This window comes from Parasteatoda tepidariorum, chromosome 4, assembly GCF_043381705.1.
Source record: "Parasteatoda tepidariorum isolate YZ-2023 chromosome 4, CAS_Ptep_4.0, whole genome shotgun sequence".
Lineage (NCBI taxonomy): Eukaryota > Metazoa > Arthropoda > Arachnida > Araneae > Theridiidae > Parasteatoda > Parasteatoda tepidariorum.
Window position 1 is genome coordinate 63,100,953 of NC_092207.1, and position 21,693 is coordinate 63,122,645.

Consider the following 21,693-nt stretch of genomic DNA (forward strand, 5'->3'; position numbering starts at 1 on the left):
TAATATTTTTTTTCTTCCAAATGTACAACTTTCAATGTGGGAGTATTGCAATTACTATTAATATCTTTTAAATTAATTTAATAACAAATTTATGTTGCCATTAATGACTGCGAACGGAATACCATTTTTAAGCATCATTTTAAATTTGTTTCATCACTTCTTCCAGCAAGTACTTTTCGTTGTGATTAAAATCGGATGTCGCGTTGACATCAAGACAGATATTTGAGTGCCCTGCACTTACTACACATATTTTGAAAATGGGAATGGAACCAATTGAGGACAATCTAAGAGTTGTTCTCTACAGTCAAGAGGCGCCGAAGCTGGCAGCCGCAATAGTCCAGACTTTTGATGTTATATGAAAATCCATGGACACGAAATCAACAACATTAAAACCGGAGCTTTCTCCGCACCACTATTCAATTATATTTTTTGTTTTTAAACCACAGATGAATTGGTGTAAGTCTTAAATAATAAAAAAACTTCAAAATTGTCAAAGTACGTATAAATTTTATTCCAAGTTAAAAAAACGAACACAAATAAAAATGATTACATATGTACAAATGCTTTCAGCAATATTTTAAAAACATTGCTTCAAGGTATCAATTTTATTCATGCCGATAATAGATTATTAAATTATTTTAAAGTCTCTCTATGCATTATTCACTACGAAAGGGCAAAATGTAAAAATTTAAATAAGTACAAAGAAAAAAAAATACAATTAAATTTAGCTTTATTTATTTATTTTAGAGGCTGACTTTCAGTTTTTCAGCTACCAAATTTCATCAAATTTATAAAGCATTTTCTGAGAATGGGAAATTTTAATCGAGATTCACATTATGTACATAGAAAATACAAAGCATACTAAATCATAGTAAAACAAATAAATTTTGATGTATTTCAGTAAATGAAGTATGTTTAAACCTTCTGAAAGATGAATAATATAATTACTAATTTAAGCTTTGCTTAACCTTACTTACTTATTAATTTAACACTTATTTTAGTGTTATCTTACTTAATTTAACACTAAATTTTTTATCTGTAATTTGTGCATGCATGGCATTAATCTTAAATAATAGAAATAACTTTCTCATTTTTTATTTCATTTTTTCAGAATTTGACAATAATAACGATATTTTTAAAAGCTATTATATATTTTGAAACTCTTATTGGTGTTATGTGAGACATCAAACAGTTTAAATTTTTAGACATGAGTGATTAACATATCTTTTTTTTTATAAATAAGCTATTAGTGATTTTTAATTGAAATTTTTAAAAAAATATTTTGTTAATAAATTACAGAAAAATAACTAATTGTTCATTCAAATTGAAAGTAATAATTTACATTCTTTTTTATTAAAAAAATCTATTATTTTACAGTTTATAGTAAGTAATTGATACTAATTTGTTATCAATGACTAATAATTATATTAAAAACTAGCCACCTTCGACATTCATCTAACCCGCCTTTTTAAATAGGTAGAATTTCGAGATTTAAAATCGTACTGTCAAAAATCAAGACAATATGTAAGACTGATATTGCTCAAAAGAAAGTGGATTTAATTTTTATCTCTTACATGTTGTCCGTCTTCCTGTACTGTGATTTGTCAGATTTCGAGAGTGTTTTTGTTTTTTTTCTTGATTAAATATCTACTTTCTTACAAGAATAATTTTTTGTTTTCATTTTTGAACATGGTTCTTTTTTTTTCATGATTATTTTTTTCTTTCTCCATGATCAAGGAATTTCAACTTGTATATAATAAATCAGTCTAGCTTTTCATTTTGATCATATGAAGAAAATGTTTCTTTACATTTGAGGCTTACATTGGTTTTATGAGAATATGCATTTACTTATATAATTAAGTCATTCTTGCTTGCTTATTAAAAAAAGAAAATAAATATTATGGTTGAAAATACAGTTCTAAGGGATGAACTCATATTTTGTTCTTCCTTTCATTTTTCACTATATGGCAAAAATATCTGTGTTCTTAAAAATAGATTTCTTATAATACAAAATAATTTATATACATAATGATGAACTTCACTTCCTATGCTTGCGTTTCCTCAAAACCATCCGTTGAGGAGTGAATCAGTATTGTTTGTCTATGTGAAGAACTCCCCTAACCATTCGTCTGGAGTAGTGGCGGGGACTATGGTTACGAGGTTACACTATTTCAAGGCATTCATTATTTAAGGCACATTTTGGCTTGAGTCGACGAGAGAAAGGGAATCAGGGGAGAAAGAATTTTCCCTATTGCCCTATACCATAGCAGCAGACGGCCTTAGACTTTGTGGTGAGGGGAATTCTTTCTATAGACAAACTGTAGATGATTTGGAAGAGAAGGAAATCACAGATGGGAGAGTGAGTAGACTGGCGGTGGTTCAGTCAGTGCAGGATTGTCATAACCTGTTAAGTTACCATTCCCAATCTGAGAAGTACTGTTTGCTTTTGCATTGGCCCTCCATTCATCCGTTGGTTTTATCAGAACTTTGAAACGCTGCAAAGAATAAGTCTATTAATGTCAATTTAATTTTAAGAGGATTTATGAATGATAGAACTCTAAGCAAAGATATCTTGACAGTGTGGGGATAACATGTCTGATTTTCTGAATGTTTTTAAAGAATATGTACTAAAAAGAAAAATGTACGGAGAAATGTTACTAATTCATTTAGGCGAAAAGCAAAAAACCTAAATACTATTATTGACCTCAATGAGGCAATAGACACTATATAGGCAAGAGACACTACTAGTATTATGGCCAAGCTATAGGGACCATATTTCCCTGATTGCGGCTGCCCCCTATACTAAGGGGGTCAGACATCCAAATCCATATGGAAAAAGAAAAAGGTTTTTGTGTTTGAATCGTAACTTAAATTATAGTGCGCTAATTAGCATGTTTGAAGTAACTCCCTCAAACCATTAAGAATGAGTTCTAGAGCCTGAAGATCCGATCATTACATCAAAAGTTACTCAGGATGGTCCGGTTTAATTTTTTTTTTTTTTTTTGCTCATTGTACATAAATTAGTATCTTACAGAATTGCCTAACAATATGAAAAACACTCAGAAAAATTTTGCTTCGAAGCGGTAGTTACTTATTTCCATCTTATTTAAGCAGATAAGTTGCAATCATGCATATATTATGAAAACACAAAGTTATTGAAAAGATATTTATGGAGAACGCTGAAAAAATAAGCGTCATTCTATAACTCCATCTTAACGTAAAAATTCATATAATAATCACTACAAGCTTTATTATGTTATAAATAAAAAAGAAATTGCTAATTTAAAACTGGGAAAAAATAAAAAAATATTACCTGTATGACTGATAAATGCTTATGCTTTGTGCACATCTGCCATATTGCCCCAATTGGAATGGCTGAAATGGGAACGAGAGCCATTGTCCACCCAATGGCATTGCCCCACATGGGAAATACATAATCTCCCATTGTAAGGGGCTGGAAGTTGATCCAGCTCAACAGTAAAATAACCTAGGAAAAAGAAATATGGGTAATTAAATTATCAATGAATCAATTTGGATTTGGTAAAGGCGTGAATGTCGAATTTTACACAGGTCGGCGAAAGAGTTTTACTAATGATAGTAACTCTACATTAAAAATTTCAAGTCCCGCTGTAGATCGTAAAGATGCGGTTTCCAGTAGAACACTAAGTCAAACATCTCTGGCTGCTGTCAGTGCGTGGCTGGGTGATCACTTTGATCAGTCTGCGTGGAGACGAAGAGTGCGCGGTATCTGTCCTCTACGCAGGTGTATCCTCGCGGTATCCTCTATACAGTTCTACCTTCAAGTGCTCGATTTTGAAAGCAAGTCGTCGGGTTATCAAAGCGAGAGAGCCATTCTGCAGGGGATCTAAATTGTGATGGCATGTCTTCGGATCATCCTCAGACATGTTTCGCAGACCGTCTCCAATAGCCGATTGTGAACCTCAAGTACGACTTAAATAATGTACTACTACTACTAAAATTTTCAATAGAGCTTAATAGGCAAGTTCACGCGTTACAGAAAAGGCTAAATACGAAAATAATTAGAGAAAGGTTGAAAATTCTTTTAGAAGTTGTAGTTTGGGCCCAATATAGATACCAAAATGTGACCCTCCCCGAGAGGAGCTTTAGCCACCATCTTGAATTTTTTGAGAAGGAGAGGTGGTCGAAAGGGGTAAAAACTTATACTTCATCATATTAATGAGTGAGACGTTGTTTCCCGTGTATTTATTTGCGCTAAATCAAATGACATCCAAATCAAATCGATAGACTTTACAGCTCTAAAGTTATAAATTATTCATTAAGTATGAAGTATGGAAAAAGTACAACTTTTGATTACACCTATTTATGCATCTGATATGCCCATCTAGACAAGTGAGGTAATATTTCCGATGTAGTTTTGAAACTGAATCGAATTAAATTAAAATTAAGTCGGCAGGTCTAATAGTTTAAAAGTTATAAAATTTTTATGCATGAAAATTATTGTTTTCCACTTATTCTTTTGTATCATTTGACATGCTTGATAGATAAGTTTATATTTGTTATTATTAAAACTATGTTTATATTACGCCAATTGATCCAAATCAAGTCTACAGGAACTAATATTTTAGAAGTTATAAGATTTATACCTGTTCTATGCATAAAAAGTTCATTTTTCGCACTTTGCATATTTATACGTCTGACATTGTTATATAGAAAAGTGATGCATTGTTTTGAATGTATTTCCTCATATTTTAATTAATTTCAAATTAATTGTTAAATTCAATAAAATTTTTAAAAAACGTCGATAGAATGAATAGTTTCGAATATATAAGCGTTTTATGAGTAAAAAGCAAAAGTGAAAAATTATATTTTGAAAAATTTAAACTCTTATAGCTTCTAAACTATCAGTTCTATCTACCTCGATTTGATCACATTCGGTTCATCTTAATATATATATACAGTATTACTTTTCGCAAGTCATTATAAAATACCAGAGGTTTAAATAGGTATAAATACTAAGTTGTACTTTTTGTGCATAAAAACCTTAGTAATTTTCAAACTATTAGATTCACCGACATTGTTTCATAAAAATGCCATTGAGTTCAATATATCTCACATGATTTTTAGATTGAAGTTAAATTTTCCTTCTCTTTTGACACCCTATCCTCTCAGTAAATTCAAGATGACGGCTAAAGTTCACTTTGGAGTAAGAGGCAAACTTCAGATATAAATATTGAGCCCGAAACACAACTTTTAAAATTATTTCCAGCTTTCTCTTAATTATTTCCGTATTCAAAAGGCATCACCGCTAAATTATCGGGTCTATTATTCCATAATGACCATTCTTAATCAATATTTCTTCTATTATTTTTCATTCTTATTCAGAATACTCAGTAGAAATGAAATTTAAAAAACTCATACATCGGGGATCGCAAATTAATATTTAAATAAGAAAAAAAAATGCTGTTAATATTTGACTAGTCATTTACGAAGAACGATTAAAATCATCAAAACATCACTGGTGGAATTTAAGAATGAAAGGTGATTATACTAGAAACGCCATAATATTTCATCCAGCAATCAAACTGGCTTTGATGTTTATAACTCTCCCTTTTTTGATCAAAATACTTTTTTATGTAAAAATCAAAAGCTTTTTCTATTAATAAATACTTTTTCTTTCGCAATTTCTTTGAGCTTAAATGGTTTTTAAAAGAGCATATTTGACTACCGATTAAAAGTAATTGTAAGTCGTTAATATGAGTTTTATGACTTTAATCGCTCAAAACGTCATAGTATCTCTCTTTTTTTTCTTCTAATTTTTGCCCTCAAGAAAATTAAATTATAAAACTTATTTCCATTATTTCACACAAGTGTTTGTATTTAAATAATGCGTGTGTTTAGATTCCCAGAAATAAGAAAGTCATGTTAAATTTTGAATAAGTTAACGGAAATAAAAAAAAAAGTTGTGCATTGATGCTTTCACCACTAAATCAAAACCATCTAGACCTCTAAACTACTTGTTTTTGGTTTCTGTTGTCTAAATAGATAAAATGTATTTTAACTTACTCCTATAACTATTGGACTGATGGTCATGACTGTGACTAGTAAGTGACTTCTGACCCAAGACCCGGGATTCCATCCCGTCATCTCTTTCAAGTCTCTCATGAAACGGCTCATACCTGAAACAAAATGTTCATTGATAATATTATTGCCTCGAAATTTATTTTTCTCTTATTATTGCACGTAAGTTTTACTTTTTCTATAATTATTAATTATTTTAAAGAATTCGTTTAATTTAAAATGACAGCTCGTTTAAATGTCTGGTTGATAATGTAAACTTTTTTTTAAGACTAACTTAAAGGTAGAAAAAAGGGCTGGGCATATTTTTTTACTCATTTTTTAAATTTACCTGCTTTCAACAAATTTTTTAAAAAATACAAATGTGCTAACTAATTGTTTTCTTAATTTCACATTGGTATATACGGTGTGTTGCAAGTTTTTTTGATGTTTTATAACTTCAAGTTTTTTTTTCTTTTTTTTTTTTAGGAAAAAATGATAACTTTTTTTCTCTATTAGATTTGGATATTTGACCTTCAAAAGTCGGGAGTGCCGCAATATCGAAAATAGTGTCCAAAAGGTGAGGATAGCGAGCGAAAGTTTGGACCAACAACTGTTACCCTCCCTTTTTCAATTATTTACCTTTTTACGTTATTTTTTCCTTTTTCAGTCGTCTAAACTTTTGAACGAAAGATTTTTGCTCACATTTATAAAATTGGTTTATCCGATGATAATTTAACGTAAAAAATATTTTTTTGATTTATTATTTTTTATTAGATAGTAATCGAAAAAATTTGGACTGATCGACCACTTGGATTAGTCTGCGTAGGGACCGAGGGTGTGCGGTATTGGTCCTCGTTAAACTGTTCTACCGTAAGTGCTCGACTTCGCATACAGGTCGTCGAACTACCGAAGTGGGGGTGCCATCGCCTCTGCAGAGGATCAAAATTGTGATGGCATGTGATCGGATCATCCTCAGGAATGTTTCCCAGACGGTCGCTAATAGCCCATTGTGCAGCTCTAGTGCGACGTAAATGAACTACAAAATGTCTTAGTTTCAAAATTGATGTTTAGGGAGAATTGTGCGAGAGAGAAGTTCGTTTGCTGTCGGCAAGAGTTGGACCAAGGACCCCCTGAATCGCAGTAGGATGTTCTAACTACCATAGTTCTGCCCTCCTGTCCAAAAAGAATTAGAAAGCTGTATAGAGTGGTCGCCGCAATGACACGTCATTGCAAATATTCCATTCGCTTGAAAGTTAAGTTATAGCGAAATAAGCAAAGAGTGAAGCTCCAATCTCCATTAGAAACAATTTGCAAGAACCTATCTCCTGACTAAGCTATTGGTATTATATTTTCCAAATTGCCATCCTTTATCACATTGAAATTGAAAATTAGTATGTCACGAGCGTCATTGCGACGTATAAAGCTTCCTAACGCACCCTGTACTGTGGTGTACTATTACTAGAACGAACTGCGATGCACCCTGTACTGTGGCCTACAACGATGCCGGATGTTCTTGGTTTGAATCTTGCTTTAGTCAAATCTCTCTCGCCCACTTCTCCCCCAATATTACTTTTGAGACTATGTATTTTGCTCCAAAATGAATTTATGTTGTTTCAATTTTAAATACACATTCATGCTCAGTTTTGCGAAACCCTTTTTTACTGTCAAAAGCTATTCAGGATATTCACTTTTTTTATTTTTCTACTTCATATTCATGATTGCATATCGAAAACATTTTACTTATATTGCTGCTAAACTGTCCATTGTTACTGGTTTCTAGTTTCTTACCATATTGATTTGATCTGAGAATACCTACCATAAACGTAAGCTATCACAAAAAGCTCCATGAGACCTGTGACCAGATAAGGCCAACCAGCTGCGTAGGTATCCATAACTTCTAATAAATAAATGCCACCCTAAAAATTAAACATAATAATAAATAATCCTTCATCATTTCTTTGTATGGTTATTTTTATAACATCATTGATTGAAAGGAGTTTTTGAATATCGTAATTAAACATTTAAAAAAATTAAATTAAAGTTTCAATTTTAAAACGTTAGAAATATTGTGTATGCAATTACATTATGCTCAGCTTTATAGAAGCAATTATTTCTTCTGCTATGTCTATAAATAAAATGGTTTATAATCTGAAAAAAGCTACCTATTATAGCTATTAACTCAATATTTACTGCCAACCTTAGAAATGAGTTAAAATGCCTCGTATCGCCATCCGCCACTAAAATATTAAATTTTAAATAATTTTTTTTTTTAATTCTGGACGCATTTTTTAAAAATACTATTGATCACTCCTTGATGTTTCACAGTCGGCCTTTTTAGTTTTTCTGTCCGAAACAAAACAACAGTTATTTAAAAAAAAAAAATATCTACTTATAAAATACTTCTAGTTTTTGATGCAATACTTGAAAAGGAGAAAAATTCTCAGTACTTCGATATAAATAGTAATTACCAGTTTTATACACACAATTGATCATGGCATTTACTTTTCTATTCTTACCAACATTTTTCTTTTAAAAAAATATTTAATCATTATTCAGCAGTGTTCGCAACAAAAAAAAAAGCCCATTTTTCTTTACCATGTCGAAACATATACTTGATAATAATGTAATATTTCATTTGTTTCACAAATTATAAAGGTGGAAGAAGTCGATATGTTTCGGAAGGAAATGAAGCTCTTATATTTTTTAGTATATTTTTTCGATTCATTTTCTTGGGATTACTCATTTTATTATCGTAGGGTATGAAAGTTGTGTTAAAGGAAAATATTTTTTTAAAGTTGAGTTATTCATTTCGAAGTAAATTTAAATGCTGGTGAATCACCATGTTGTGCATTTCCTAGACGTTATGAATCTTTATTATTTTTAGAACGAAAAAATATGTGACATAAATATGTTTGCTACAATCTAAATTATACTCAAACATTAATGAATATTTAAGAAAGAAACATTTATTGTCCAAAAAATATCTATATACATAATTTATTTTTTAATGCCTATGAAATTGTTAACTTAGTTTAATGTGTTATGAATAACAACCATAGAGTTAATGAGTCTTTATTAATTATAAAACGAAAAAAATATGTAACATAAATATGTTTGATTTGTTCTAAATTATATTTAAACATTAACGAATATTGAAGTAATTATTAATAATAACGAATAAAGAAAGAAAAATTTCATAGTTGAAGAAAAATATCTTTCTAATTTACTTTTTAATGGCCATGAAATTGTTAAGTTAGTTTAATATGTTATTAATAACAATTATATAGTTACTTACATTGGTAGTCAAAGGCAGTCCAAGTAAAAATAATACTAGAGCGGTACCAATTACTATAAACGGTTTTTTCGTTCTTGTTTTTGGAAATTGGTCAAAAACAAATGTTATAATTGTTTCAACTGCTGCAAACTGAAAGAAATCAAATGAAAATAAATGGTATAAAAAGAGTTTTAGGATTAAATTTTGAAATAAAAATAGAAGATGCAGGAGCATAATTACTTGGCTGTCTATTCCGAGTAAAAACAACATGAAAAAGAACAAAATAGCCCACACAGTTGCTCCAGGCATGCGTACTAGAACATCGGGATATGCAATAAAAGCTAACCCCGTACCTGAAAATAAAATAAATAAATAAAATTCGAATGCTCTAAATAATAGTTAGAATGTTCAGTTAAAAATCTTTTAGTGCGATATACATGACTGAAACTTATGTGTTATATCACAGATTTTTGCTCTTGTTTATGTATTTTTATAAATTGTGAGATGAGATCACTTCTCAAATGGTGGAACAATAAAATTAACAGCTAATTCTTACATATTTTATACTCTGAGAAAAAAAAAGTATTATCATAACTACCAAAATATGGTGATATTTACCATATTTTTGACTCTATGCGAACATCAAAAAGCACAGTAATTTTTACCGAAGCTCTTTAGTAACGACTTTTGGTAAAATTAGCAATAAAATATGGTTTTATTACTATCCTGCTTGGTAGTAAATGTGGTAAATTTGATAGTTTTATTATGATACCTAAGAGCATGTCACAAAACTATTTATAAGGTTAAATTTAATTTTAAGTTTTGTATTTTTAAGTGAGGTAATAAGAACTAAAATTTTGAAATCCCTTGCGTATCGAAAAGATTTTTCTTATGATATTTAAGGAAAGCAATGTTACTTGATATAATTGTAAATATACTCTAAAATTGTTACTGTGAATTAAATTTAAACTTTGTTGTTGTCAGAACTTAAAGTTTAGATCTGTGTTATTCTCAAAACTTTTGGAAACGGCCCGAAAATCACGAATCACAGAATAATTAGTAAATAAGAGAAAAACCATCTAAAATTTCAATAGGCAAATTTAAAGTTAAATTGATGCAACGCAGTTCTTTAATTGTTGAATAGGTTTTCAAAGACTCTTAAGTTTCAAAAAAATATTTGTAGTAAATCTGTTTCTTTTTTTGTTTTTTTTTCGGAATAAAAAAAATACTAAAAACCGGGTCAGAAATCATCGATTTTTTTTTCGATTACAGAATTTGATTTTTATTTACTTATTGTTAGTTCTTAAATTTCAGATAAATTAGATTTTTTTAAAACTCATTTTGCAAAAACTTTTCTTCCCTTTATATATGCGTACATTCTCAAAAATTGAAAAAATAAAAAATAAAGAAAAAGGATTATGCAAATTAAATTATATTGCCTTCTTTTAAAATGCATTGAGTCAACACTGTAAAAGTTATTTTAAAAAATTTTAAAATTAGTTTTTTTCCTATATAAAATGCCTCTTTTGAAAATAAGTAATTAGTTTTTAAGATATTAAAATACAAGAATTTATTTTTATTCATCCTATTTGCTTTGAATAATTTATATTAAATTATAAATATATTAATAATATAATCAAGGCATTAATTGAATAATAATTTTATCAAAATGTCGTAATCATAATTATACCATTTCTCCATTCTAGTATCTACATGCATATTTAAACAATGAAAAATCTTGAAATATTGGATTGGCAATTAAATCCTCTCAAACAAGATCAAACTTTAATATTTCATGAGTCTGTAAATATTTCTGCCACTTTTTTAGACATTCAAAAAGGAATGTTTTGTTCTATTGGATTTTTTTTCGTTAATTTATGATTAGATGATCAGATGATTAGAATGAAATGTTAAATTGAGAAAAAATGAGCATTTTTGACAGCCTCTTAATCTTGCTTTTACTGTATGTTTTAAGGCCACAAAAGCTGCTCGTGACATTTATGTTGTGTGGGAAGACGGCGCCATACCTGTAATTAGTGCCACAGCTCATGATTGATGCAAATTTTGACTGTAAAGATGCATCTCAATACTTTTATTCAGTTGAGTTAGTATGAAGCGTCATGGAAAGCGCTTTGAGATCTTAAAAAAATTTGAGCTGTCAAACTAATATTTTCTCGCTTATGAAAACGGAAGATAAAACATTTAAATTACCTGAACTGACGACAGCGTGTATTGATTTTTGAATTTGAAGTGCCATAAATCCGAGCATAGAAAATACGACTAATCCACTGAATATGCTGGTTAACATGTCACCCATGCCGATGATGATCACATCTCTGTGAAGAAAAAAAGTTTTTTTAAAAAAAGTATACTATGTCTGTATTCATTACATTTCTATGAGATATCCAATATTTCTGTGAGAAATTTCAATCAATATTCATTTATTTCGTTCGCAATGAATAATGGTTAACAGATCACTGATGCTGATGATGAAGTGAAGAAAACTGTTATATATATACTGATATATATATATATATATATATAATACAAAAATGAAATACTTTTGTATTAATAAAAGAATTAAATCTCTTTCGTTTTCATAAAATGTCTTTGTTAAAGAATAAGCGTAGAGAGATTCTATTTTAGGAATTCAAGGCTGAAAACATACCATTGAAATATANATTTTCATATTTTGAAGACCCTTTATACAAAATTGTAGTTTTTATGTAGATATAAAGAAGATCTCTAAAGTTTTCCTTAAAAAACTAATTAATGAGCTATATATTTTTTGTAAGAAATTTCAGCTAGGCAGCAGTCCCGGTCCCCGAGGACAATTGCTTCTCGCCCTTTCCTCCTTGAGCATGGCTTTGACTACATCACATGAAAATTAAGTGCGTAATTTTCTTAAATTGTCAGATAAAATAGAAATGTCTGCTACTTTTTGGTTACTGAAATTCTACTATATTTAAATTTTCGCTCGAATTAATATGTGCACCCGATTTTATCCCACTAGTTGGATAAGATCAGGTAATTTGACTTTTTATGGAAAAAAAAATCATTTATTAAAAAAGTAGCCCTTCAATGAGTTTTCCGGAATGATATATTGTAGACAAATATACAATCAATATCCTGATTAAATCTAACAGGCTCTAGGTCTTACAGTGTATATATATATATATATATCGAGAGAGAGAGAGAGAGATAAGCGTTTACTTTAATTAATATTCATAATTTCTGTGACATAAGTAAAGTATATTTCGATCCTCTTCATTAAATATTCTTATAAATAAACTTATCACAAATTTCTATATCGCATTCCTCCAATTTTTACGAAAGCTCAATTAAGCAAAATGTTCTTTTAATACATGGAAAGCTCTCATATTTTTGTCTGAATTTTGCATTTTAAACATAATTTTTACAATCAATATCCTTTCTTAGAAGATTAGGTAATTTGCTTCCATTATCGGAAGCGATGTTTTACGTCCTTAAGGAAGACAACCAACCAAATCAATGTTTCTTTTATCTATTGAATTCAGTAATACAGACAAGGGCGAAACATCTTAAAGACGCTACGCATCAGTAGCTTCCCACAATATTTGATAAACGCTCTAAGAAATTTCCGTAAAATTTGTAGTAGAATTGATTTATACTGTCTTTTTTGAGGAAAAAAAAACTCAGTTATTGCAACGGATTTCAGTAAAATAAGTTTTTACCGTTAAATAACAAGCACCGTAGACCGTAATCCGGCTTTAATCTAAAAAAAGGTAGTTAGCTGTATTAAAAGCAGTTAGGTATACTAATTTTGTCTGAAGTTCGTTACAATTACGGGTTCTAGGCTTTTTTTGTTCCAAAGAAGGTAAAATAAAATTTCGATTCTCCGAATTTTCGAACATTTCGGAATAACTTGATAAAAGTACATAAATGAAGCAGTGATAGCTGAAAATAAGGAAGTATATTTACTTTATTAAATTATTGTTAAATTTGTTGTAGCTTGCATAAGTTATCATTCCACCTCCGGCAATCCCAAAAGAATAAAATACTTGTATGGCTGCATCCTGCCACACCTATAGAATAAATTTATTTTTAGAAAAAGAAATAGTTTTATGGTTATAAAATTCAGCTGGAAATTTCATACACCGGTTTTTGAAAGAAAAGATATACGCTTTATCAAATTACTAATCAACTTTGAGGCTAAGAAATATTTAATTTTTACCATGCTTTGAAGCAAATGATTATCATATTTTTAGGTAGAATATTTTAATGTAATTTTTAAATTACAAGTAACTGTTAATTATTTCAGTATCTCAACTCTTCATAAGAGATTGGAGTTAGTAAAAATGTATTACATAATTTTGTTACAACAACTCAACGATTATCAGATCTGTTCTGATCATAACTGAGCGTCTGTGGATGAAGTATACGTAAGTATACTGTTTCTGAAGTATACGTAACTGAGATTTTTTACGTTGCTGTTTCTATGGTATTTTACTTGCAAAATAAATTGAGAGACCATAATGACGTTACATATTGGTTGCTCTGTAATTATCCACCCACTTATATATATAAAAAAATTTAAAAATTTCAAAAAATATGTAACCCCTGTTTATTTATCTAGTCAGACTGGAATGCATTTGCCTTTCTTTGGTCACTACCTACAAACTTCATTCTAAAATTAGATTATTTTAACCCCTTCTTTGTTTTTTGCGTTCTCAATATTCATTAGAAACGTTATCGCTTATTTATAACTTTAAAATTAATTTGTGTTTTTTCACTTCATGTTTTACAAGGATTCTAAAAATATATACATTAAGCGCGATCATTTCATAGCTTTCAGTATAATTATATTATCAAAATTACTAATTTAAAATATTATTTAAATGTCATTTTATATTCCAATTCAGTAATTTTAAATTGCAAATATTTTAAGCAGAAGAAAATAACGGTCATTCAATTCCTACGATTTCATGTAAAGTATACTTTAAATAATTTACGCTTATTTCTTGGAGTTTTTGGAAATCAGGAACAAGGTAAAAATATATTCCATCAGCTGCTCCTTCTAATGTTACACCACGGAAAAAGAGGATGACCAGAATGACGTATGGAAAAGTAGCTGTAAAATACACCACCTAAAATTAGAAAAATATTTCTTATTACAACAGATAGTAATATTACTACAATCATTTCCGTAGTACTTGAAATAACTATTTTAGTTGTTGTTAATACTCATAGTATAATGTTACTTTTATTGTCCCTTTAATTACTACATTCATGTTTGTGAAAATTGCAAAACCAAGGAGTTATGCAAATTGAAACAAACTTACATGAAATGTAATGCGAGGTAAGACCCCTTACAAAGATAAGGAGTTTTTTGAGATTGTTTAGAGGTTGACAGATGAAAAAATACACCTGAGGTAAAAAATGAGGTAATGATCTGCACCAAAAATATACTCATTAACAAACCTCAATTTCAACCTCATTTACGCCTCACAAAACCAACCTCATGTACAACTCTGAAATAATTTTAGTTTAGATTGGGTGAAATTATTCACATCTCAAATATACTTGAGTAGAGAAAATAATCCGTACTCCTCAAAAACAACCTCCCTAAACTGGGTTGCTCTAAGGTAGATTTCCATCAACCTCAAAACAACTTCTACCTCAAGTGTAAATAAAACATCTTGATTATACACCTTGGGAAGTTGATCCTTTAAGGCTGTTTTTGAAATCAACTTCAGAAAAAACCTTCAATCAACCTCGACACCTCAAAATAACGGCAAATAAACCTCAAAAATATTTTAAACTGTAAGGGATGCAAATGATTAAAATTAATGAAAGCGATTGCTAGAAAAGCATCAAAAACAAAAGTTTCATTGTTGTTTCTTCCGTATTGGTTCAGAAAATATTAATGAGCTATATTAATTATAAATATTGATAATAGATATTAATTAAAACATTAATGATTTTTAAGAGTTGAAAAAAGAAAAAAATCTTAATAAAAATCCTCCAATGAACATAAAAAATAGACTCTATGTTATCACTTTCATATTTTCCATGTATACCAAATGATTGCAAAGGTTCGTGACCGACTTAAATAGGATAAGAAGAAAGCTTCGCAGCGTCCGGTCATATTCCTAAAAAACGTGACCAACAAATGATTGTGGAGTAGATTATCGTGAGCCACTAATTTAACTTAATATTGGAATCAAGGGAAAATGTCCTCATTTGGTTAGTCAAAAAAGTATCATCTTTCACCACATGTCGCTGAGCAGACACGGCAAAAACTAAAGATTTCAAAAGAGGTATCCTCCTACTCCGCCTTACATTCTGTAATTTGACAGAGGACCCATTCTGGGGGAAGAAATCAAAAACCGTTCTTACGATTTTCTTTTATGAAAATATGTAAGTAAATTAATTAATGAATCAATTAATTAAAAATAAATAAATAAGCAAGCGAAATAAAAAAAAAATCTAAATAAGTAAATAAATAAATGAAATAAAGAAATAACGCTGTTTTTCACAAAGAAGGAATTCAAACTGTTTAAATTTGAGAGACAGTTATAGAAAATCATTAAAAATACACAATCGATAAATGAAATTATTTTTTAGGTTGCGTTATTTTAGTTTTTTAATTGAATACGAACATTTGCAATCATCTGATAACAGACATGCACATTTTGCATTTGTAATGCATAGAGAAGAAAAAAAGTACATACTATCGATTACTTTTACTTTTGCTTCTCTTTTTAATGATGTGTTACTTTTTTGTTTGAATAATCGGATTTTCAAGAACAAAGTAAATTCTTAATGGTTCAAAGGCTGATGACTTCAAATATGATACTTAATTAGTACTGAATGTTAAGTAGTTTACGGAATTAGATACCAAAAGGTATATTCTCTCTATATTTTTTTTCGCAACGGATTTCGGTTCTTCACCATCTAAATGGGGGGGGGGNNGGGGGGGGGGGGGGGTAGCCGGCCGCAATCAGGACAATATGATTCTAATAGTTCAAGCAATTGAATGGCCGAAAGTTTGGCCTTCCTAAATGTTTAATCGACTGTTTCATATTTCGTTCATATCACAAGAACATTTTAGCCCCTCGAAAAAAATTCCGCAGCACACATAATTGGAAATTATTTTTATTTTTTAAAGATAATACATATTATGTAAAAACTAATTTATAATGTTTATTTAATATTTTTTATTAATTGAAGTTTGAATTGTAGGGCATACAACTTTTTACATCGTTTTATACTCAGTGATTTTATATGACACAATACTAAAGTTTGAGTGGAACGTTTCATGAGAAATGAAAATTTAAAAATATGAGTTTTGAAGCTGATTTCGTTCAGAGTTTGTATTTTGTCATCTAATATAACGTAGTTAAAAATGATGTCAAAATTTACATTAGTATTCAAAAATTTTCCACCTCTTTAAACAAAATAATAAAATTTAATAAATAGTTATTAAAATTATTTGTTACTTGGTAGTCTTTGCACCATATTTTCTAGACATTGGCTACCCCACGCATTTTGATGGCGAAAAATTTATATCCGTTGAATCCAATATCTCCTTATTCAGAGAAAGTACATTTTTTCTGTCTTTCGTAGCATGATTAATGTTTAGTAATAAATGAACAAGCATATTTGAAGTGGAACTTTGGAATTAAAAAAAATAGTATAAGTACATGAAAATCCGATCATTCAAACAAATTGTATTCAAGGTAATGCAAATGTTTTTCTGGTCTCGGTCAGGGCCGTAACTACGCCGGGGCAGTCGGGGCACCGCCCCGGGGCCCCGACGATCAAGGGGGCCCCATATGAAGAGACCACATCATGTTTTTACAAAATAAAGTACTCTAATTATATATATGTAGGAAAGAAATAGTGTTAAGATAGAGTTGATGAACATTTTCTTTTTTGTAATTGCGTACCTACTATAACATAAAGGGAAGGGTAAAAAACTGTAAAACACCTTTTCGCGAATTATTTCCCTTTCCCAACAGAACAAACACGCTTTGTAGAGAAGAGGAAAGGCCACAGCTGCGTGTAGTTGACTGTTAACACTTTCTATTTATTACACTTCTGGTTAACTTTAGTTGTTTCTTCTACACTCTAGCGTCAGACCCAGTGGCGTGCCAACCAGGGGGAGGCAGAGGGCCCCTCTAAAATTTAAGTGATGGGCAAACGATCCGTTTCGCCCCTCCTGAAATTTAGACACTCACGAAAATAAAGTAAAATCCGTAATTTAAAAAAAAAAAAATTTTGAAGCTATTTTTTAAATAGAAAACTTTATATATTCCTCTAACATTTATGTGCTTTGCCTCTTCTGATATTTAGTAATTCGCCAAGACGAAGTTTAGTAAAATAGGTAATTTTAGAGAAGAAAAAAAAAGCTATTCTTCTTCAGTTTGGCAGATATACATAAAGTAAGAAACTTTATCNTACATAAATAGCTAAAATGACGTTAGAGATGGAGTACTGAAAGTTTTTGAAAGGGCCTCCTCCAAAAATGTTTGCCCCAGAGCCCGGAGGGGTGAAGTTACGGCACTGGTCTCGGTACAAATAAATGAAATCCAAAACTGTTTAAAAGTTAATATTCCTTTTTTTTTTGTCTCGATTTTTTTTATCTATTACAATCAAATTCAGAGGGAAGTATTAGAATATCTTTGTTAAAGTGTAAAAGAGGAAAAGAGAAAAATATGATTGCGAAAGCAGAAGTTTCAAAAACAAACAATTTTAAAAGTAAGCGAAATGCATTATACTTTTGCACATAAATGTTGTAATCGAGAGACAACAATATTTTGTAGCTTTGATTACGATTAACAAGCTGAATTTAGGCAACAAAAACCGAGTATTATTAAAAATAAGATAAAAATAATTATAGTCGGACGTTCAAATGAAAGTTGTGTGTTAAATGACATTGAAAAAATGCTAACAATAACAATGGGGAATAGTCATTAATTTTAGATATTACACAGCTGTTTGGATGTCAATATTGAAACGAAATCGAATAAAAAATAAAAATTATAAAGATTAATGAAGTTGAAAGGAATTTTCAGATCCATCTAATACGCAAACAGTGAAAAACATACCATCAATTTTTGTCTTTTTCTAATTTATAAACTTATATGTAATAATCTAGCTATGTTGTTTTTAAAGCACTATTTTTTAATGTGTAATATTATATTAACTTTCCACATAATAAAAACATTCATTGCTTCTTATTTGAACTTTTAAGATCCGATTTATGAGAAAAGAAAAAATAGATGAAAGAAAGAGATAAGAGAAAAGATGTAAAGAAAATTAAATAAAATTTATGAAATTTATGTAACCAAATCACTAATAAATTACTAATAAATACTCCTTATAAAGTTTATATGGAGTATTTATTAGTAATACAATGGTTTTAAAAAATGTCGAAGACTTATTTAAAGTCACAGGACTTTTCACGAAAATTTAGATGTTAAAAATGATACCGTTTGTTTGCTTTATAATTCAAGAAATTCCTTTTTTTTTTTCTTCGAAACGGCGTACTTCTTATTTCATATTTTATACTTTCAAAACTAGCTCAGATTTGAATATTTAAGTAATACTTTATTATTAATTTGCGTCGGTCTCAAATGTATACTAATTTCCAGAAAAGACTGATTTTTTTGCAAGAAAAACTTCATGGTGAAAACTACCAGAACATAGTGTAATTTTTACCGAAGCTCTTTGGTAATAATTTCGGTAAATTTAGCTTCAAAGTGTGGTTTTATAATACGTGATAATATTCAGTAAATGCGTTAAAGTTGGGTAACTTTATCATGATACCTCAGATCATGGCATAAAATCCATTTGCTCAGTGAAATTTATTGCTCCTTTCTGTATTTTCTACTAAATGTTTGGTAATCTGAACTATAGTTTTGAAAAACGGAATTTTCGGTATACCCGTAAACCGTTGCCATATGAACGGAAAAATTACCAAAATTATGGTTTAAATACTGTATATTTCGGGCTCGATTACCAGAATTATTGTTCTTTTTACAAGAAATGTCATTACCATACAATACGGTAATTTTAAAACAAAATTTCTCCGTTCACTAATAATTTTTACACTTTTCGAAAAATAGGAACTTTATCATATATTTGTACAATGATAAACCTCCTGATTATTCAAAAATAATTTTTTTCTTCCAAAATCTCTTCAATAGTTGCATATGTTGTTCTAGGTTGACTTACAAGAAACCGATCTGTGAACTTAACGCGAAAAGACAGTAAAATCAGCATCTTTAAATGGTTTAAAACTAATATTTTTAGTGAAAGAAAGTAGTTTAAGTTTTGTATTTATCTAGTTTTTTTATTTATTAAAATAATTCGTTTCAAATTGGCACTTACCCTTCCCGATGTTTTAATGCCCTTCAAAAGACTGAGTACGACAATTATCCATGCCACGAAGAGACTCAACATCAATGGCCAGCGTATTGTTCCATAGTTTTCAAAACTATCTGATTTACCCAGCATGTAGTTGCTAATAAATGAATTGAAAATAAATAAAAAATAAGGAACACATTACATAAAGAGTAATTGAGATGTTTGTCACATCACATTTTAACCAACCGTTTCTGTTTCACTAACTTAACTGAGTTTTATTAGTTTTCGTTTTATTTACCCGTTGTGGCATTGTCCCCCTTTTATTTCGATGATTGTCTTTGTACCTTTGTACCTAACTGTAACCTAACCTAGCTTATCTCCGATCTGCGTGCAGGTGATCACCAAAACAGAGTACCAAAAATGGTCAACCGTCACTCTATTGCATTACCGTGTAAACAGCGAATCAGCTGTAAGTTTCAACACCAATCTTCTTAAAACAAAAAGTATTTGAATGTATACAAGTTTATGGTGGCTAGTTAAATTAGAAGCTGGATTTGAGCTGCAAGAGTTTTTAAAAATAAACCCTTAACGTGCAATAAATGGTGGAGTGGGTTTTTTCTTCATATTCTGATTGAGTTCATACAGATTGTAATAGGAAGCATCTTTATTTTGATCTTGGAACACAGCGTCAAAGACTATTCCACAAACAGGATAAACTTTCGTAAGTCTTACATGAATACAATGCAACGAGAAAAAAAGAAAAAAACTCCGAGAAAGAAAGTTTTTTTTCTTGAACTTCGCCGCGCTACGCATCCTACTGCGTCTTGAGCAATTTTTTTCACATAAGTTGCGGTATTAGACAAAAGAGTTGGCTAAAATTACATTTCAAAACGATCGTTTCACTGTTAATTCCTTCGTCCGCTCTATTCAAATTTGTTCTAATACTTTTTTATTTCACTGTTAATTCCTTCGTCCGCTCTATTCAAATTTGTTCTAATACTTTTTTAATGCTCTGACGTTTTTAATTCTGATAATTCAGCATCCATGCAGAATGAAAAATGGAAAACTTGGAATATTTTTTTATCTAATAATTGGAGTGAGTGATTCGCTGGTTAATTAGTGCAACCGATATTTTAAGGTGAGAATTCAGACTCAAATGCATTTTCACTGAATATCTATTTTTTTCCAACTGATTTTAATTCTTCACTAAGAAAATATTGAAGTACTATTCCCTATTCTATTCCCCAGATTGCGACAAACTGGGGAATAGTTTATCTCCTTAATGTAAAATTTTACTTTCCGCGTAATTTTTGTATGCAATTATAAATTCCCTTATCCACAGATGATGATATGCAAAAAATATTTTTAATAATTATTTATTACTGTTTTTTTTTATTTAAAAATGATCAAAGAAATTTTCGAATTAATAGGTATGCACATTTTTCTTTCTTTTTAAAGAATGTAAAGTTCAATTGAAAAATACAAAATTCGAACCAAATCGGTTAAACTTAAGTTCAACTTCAAAAAAGAAGTCGAAATTCAGAACTTTTCGGCAGAACAGAAATTCGAATAGTCGAACTGACACTTTTCGACCGATTGCGCATAAATTTTGTATTTTGCTTCTTAAAGTGATAACAAAATTTGTATACCTAACAATCTGAAACTTTCTCGGCTATTATTAAATAAAATAATTATTGAAAATTATGTTTTGCATGGAATTATCTTTGGATAAACGAATTTTATAATTGTGTGCATAAAGATTTCGATTCCCTTAAAAAATTCTTGAAAAATTGCGAAATGCACAAAAACCAAAATTAAGGGGTGCAAACTTTCGACCGTTTTCCTGGAACCATATTTGCCTTTAATGAAACTACACTTTGAGGGTCAGGAAATTTAATCCGTTGAAATTAAGATGTGTTTATTTATTCTGAGAAAGTACGTTTTTGTCACTAATATCATAACATAAAATATTGTCAATTCTAATTAATTAACAGATTTAAGGTTAGTTTCTCGAACCGTTAAGATTG

General features: G+C 29.7%; 1 protein-coding gene across 2 annotated transcripts in view; it reads right to left on the bottom strand.

The window, feature by feature from the left end:
* Positions 1-487: 487 nt before the first annotated feature.
* LOC107445614 (sodium- and chloride-dependent GABA transporter 1-like) overlaps positions 488-21,693 on the bottom strand; it is a 69,285-nt gene continuing 48,079 nt past the window's right edge. For both annotated transcript variants that reach the window (XM_043047937.2, XM_071179936.1), the window contains exons 6-15: positions 19,691-19,823; positions 14,305-14,439; positions 13,274-13,377; positions 11,525-11,649; positions 9,554-9,666; positions 9,335-9,463; positions 7,856-7,955; positions 6,046-6,158; positions 3,314-3,487; positions 488-2,495 (exon numbers count right to left, since the gene is read on the bottom strand). In XM_043047937.2, the coding sequence (XP_042903871.1) occupies positions 2,346-2,495; positions 3,314-3,487; positions 6,046-6,158; positions 7,856-7,955; positions 9,335-9,463; positions 9,554-9,666; positions 11,525-11,649; positions 13,274-13,377; positions 14,305-14,439; positions 19,691-19,823 (1,276 nt within the window). In that variant the 3' untranslated portion in view covers positions 488-2,345. The remainder of the gene's footprint in view (positions 2,496-3,313; positions 3,488-6,045; positions 6,159-7,855; positions 7,956-9,334; positions 9,464-9,553; positions 9,667-11,524; positions 11,650-13,273; positions 13,378-14,304; positions 14,440-19,690; positions 19,824-21,693) is intronic.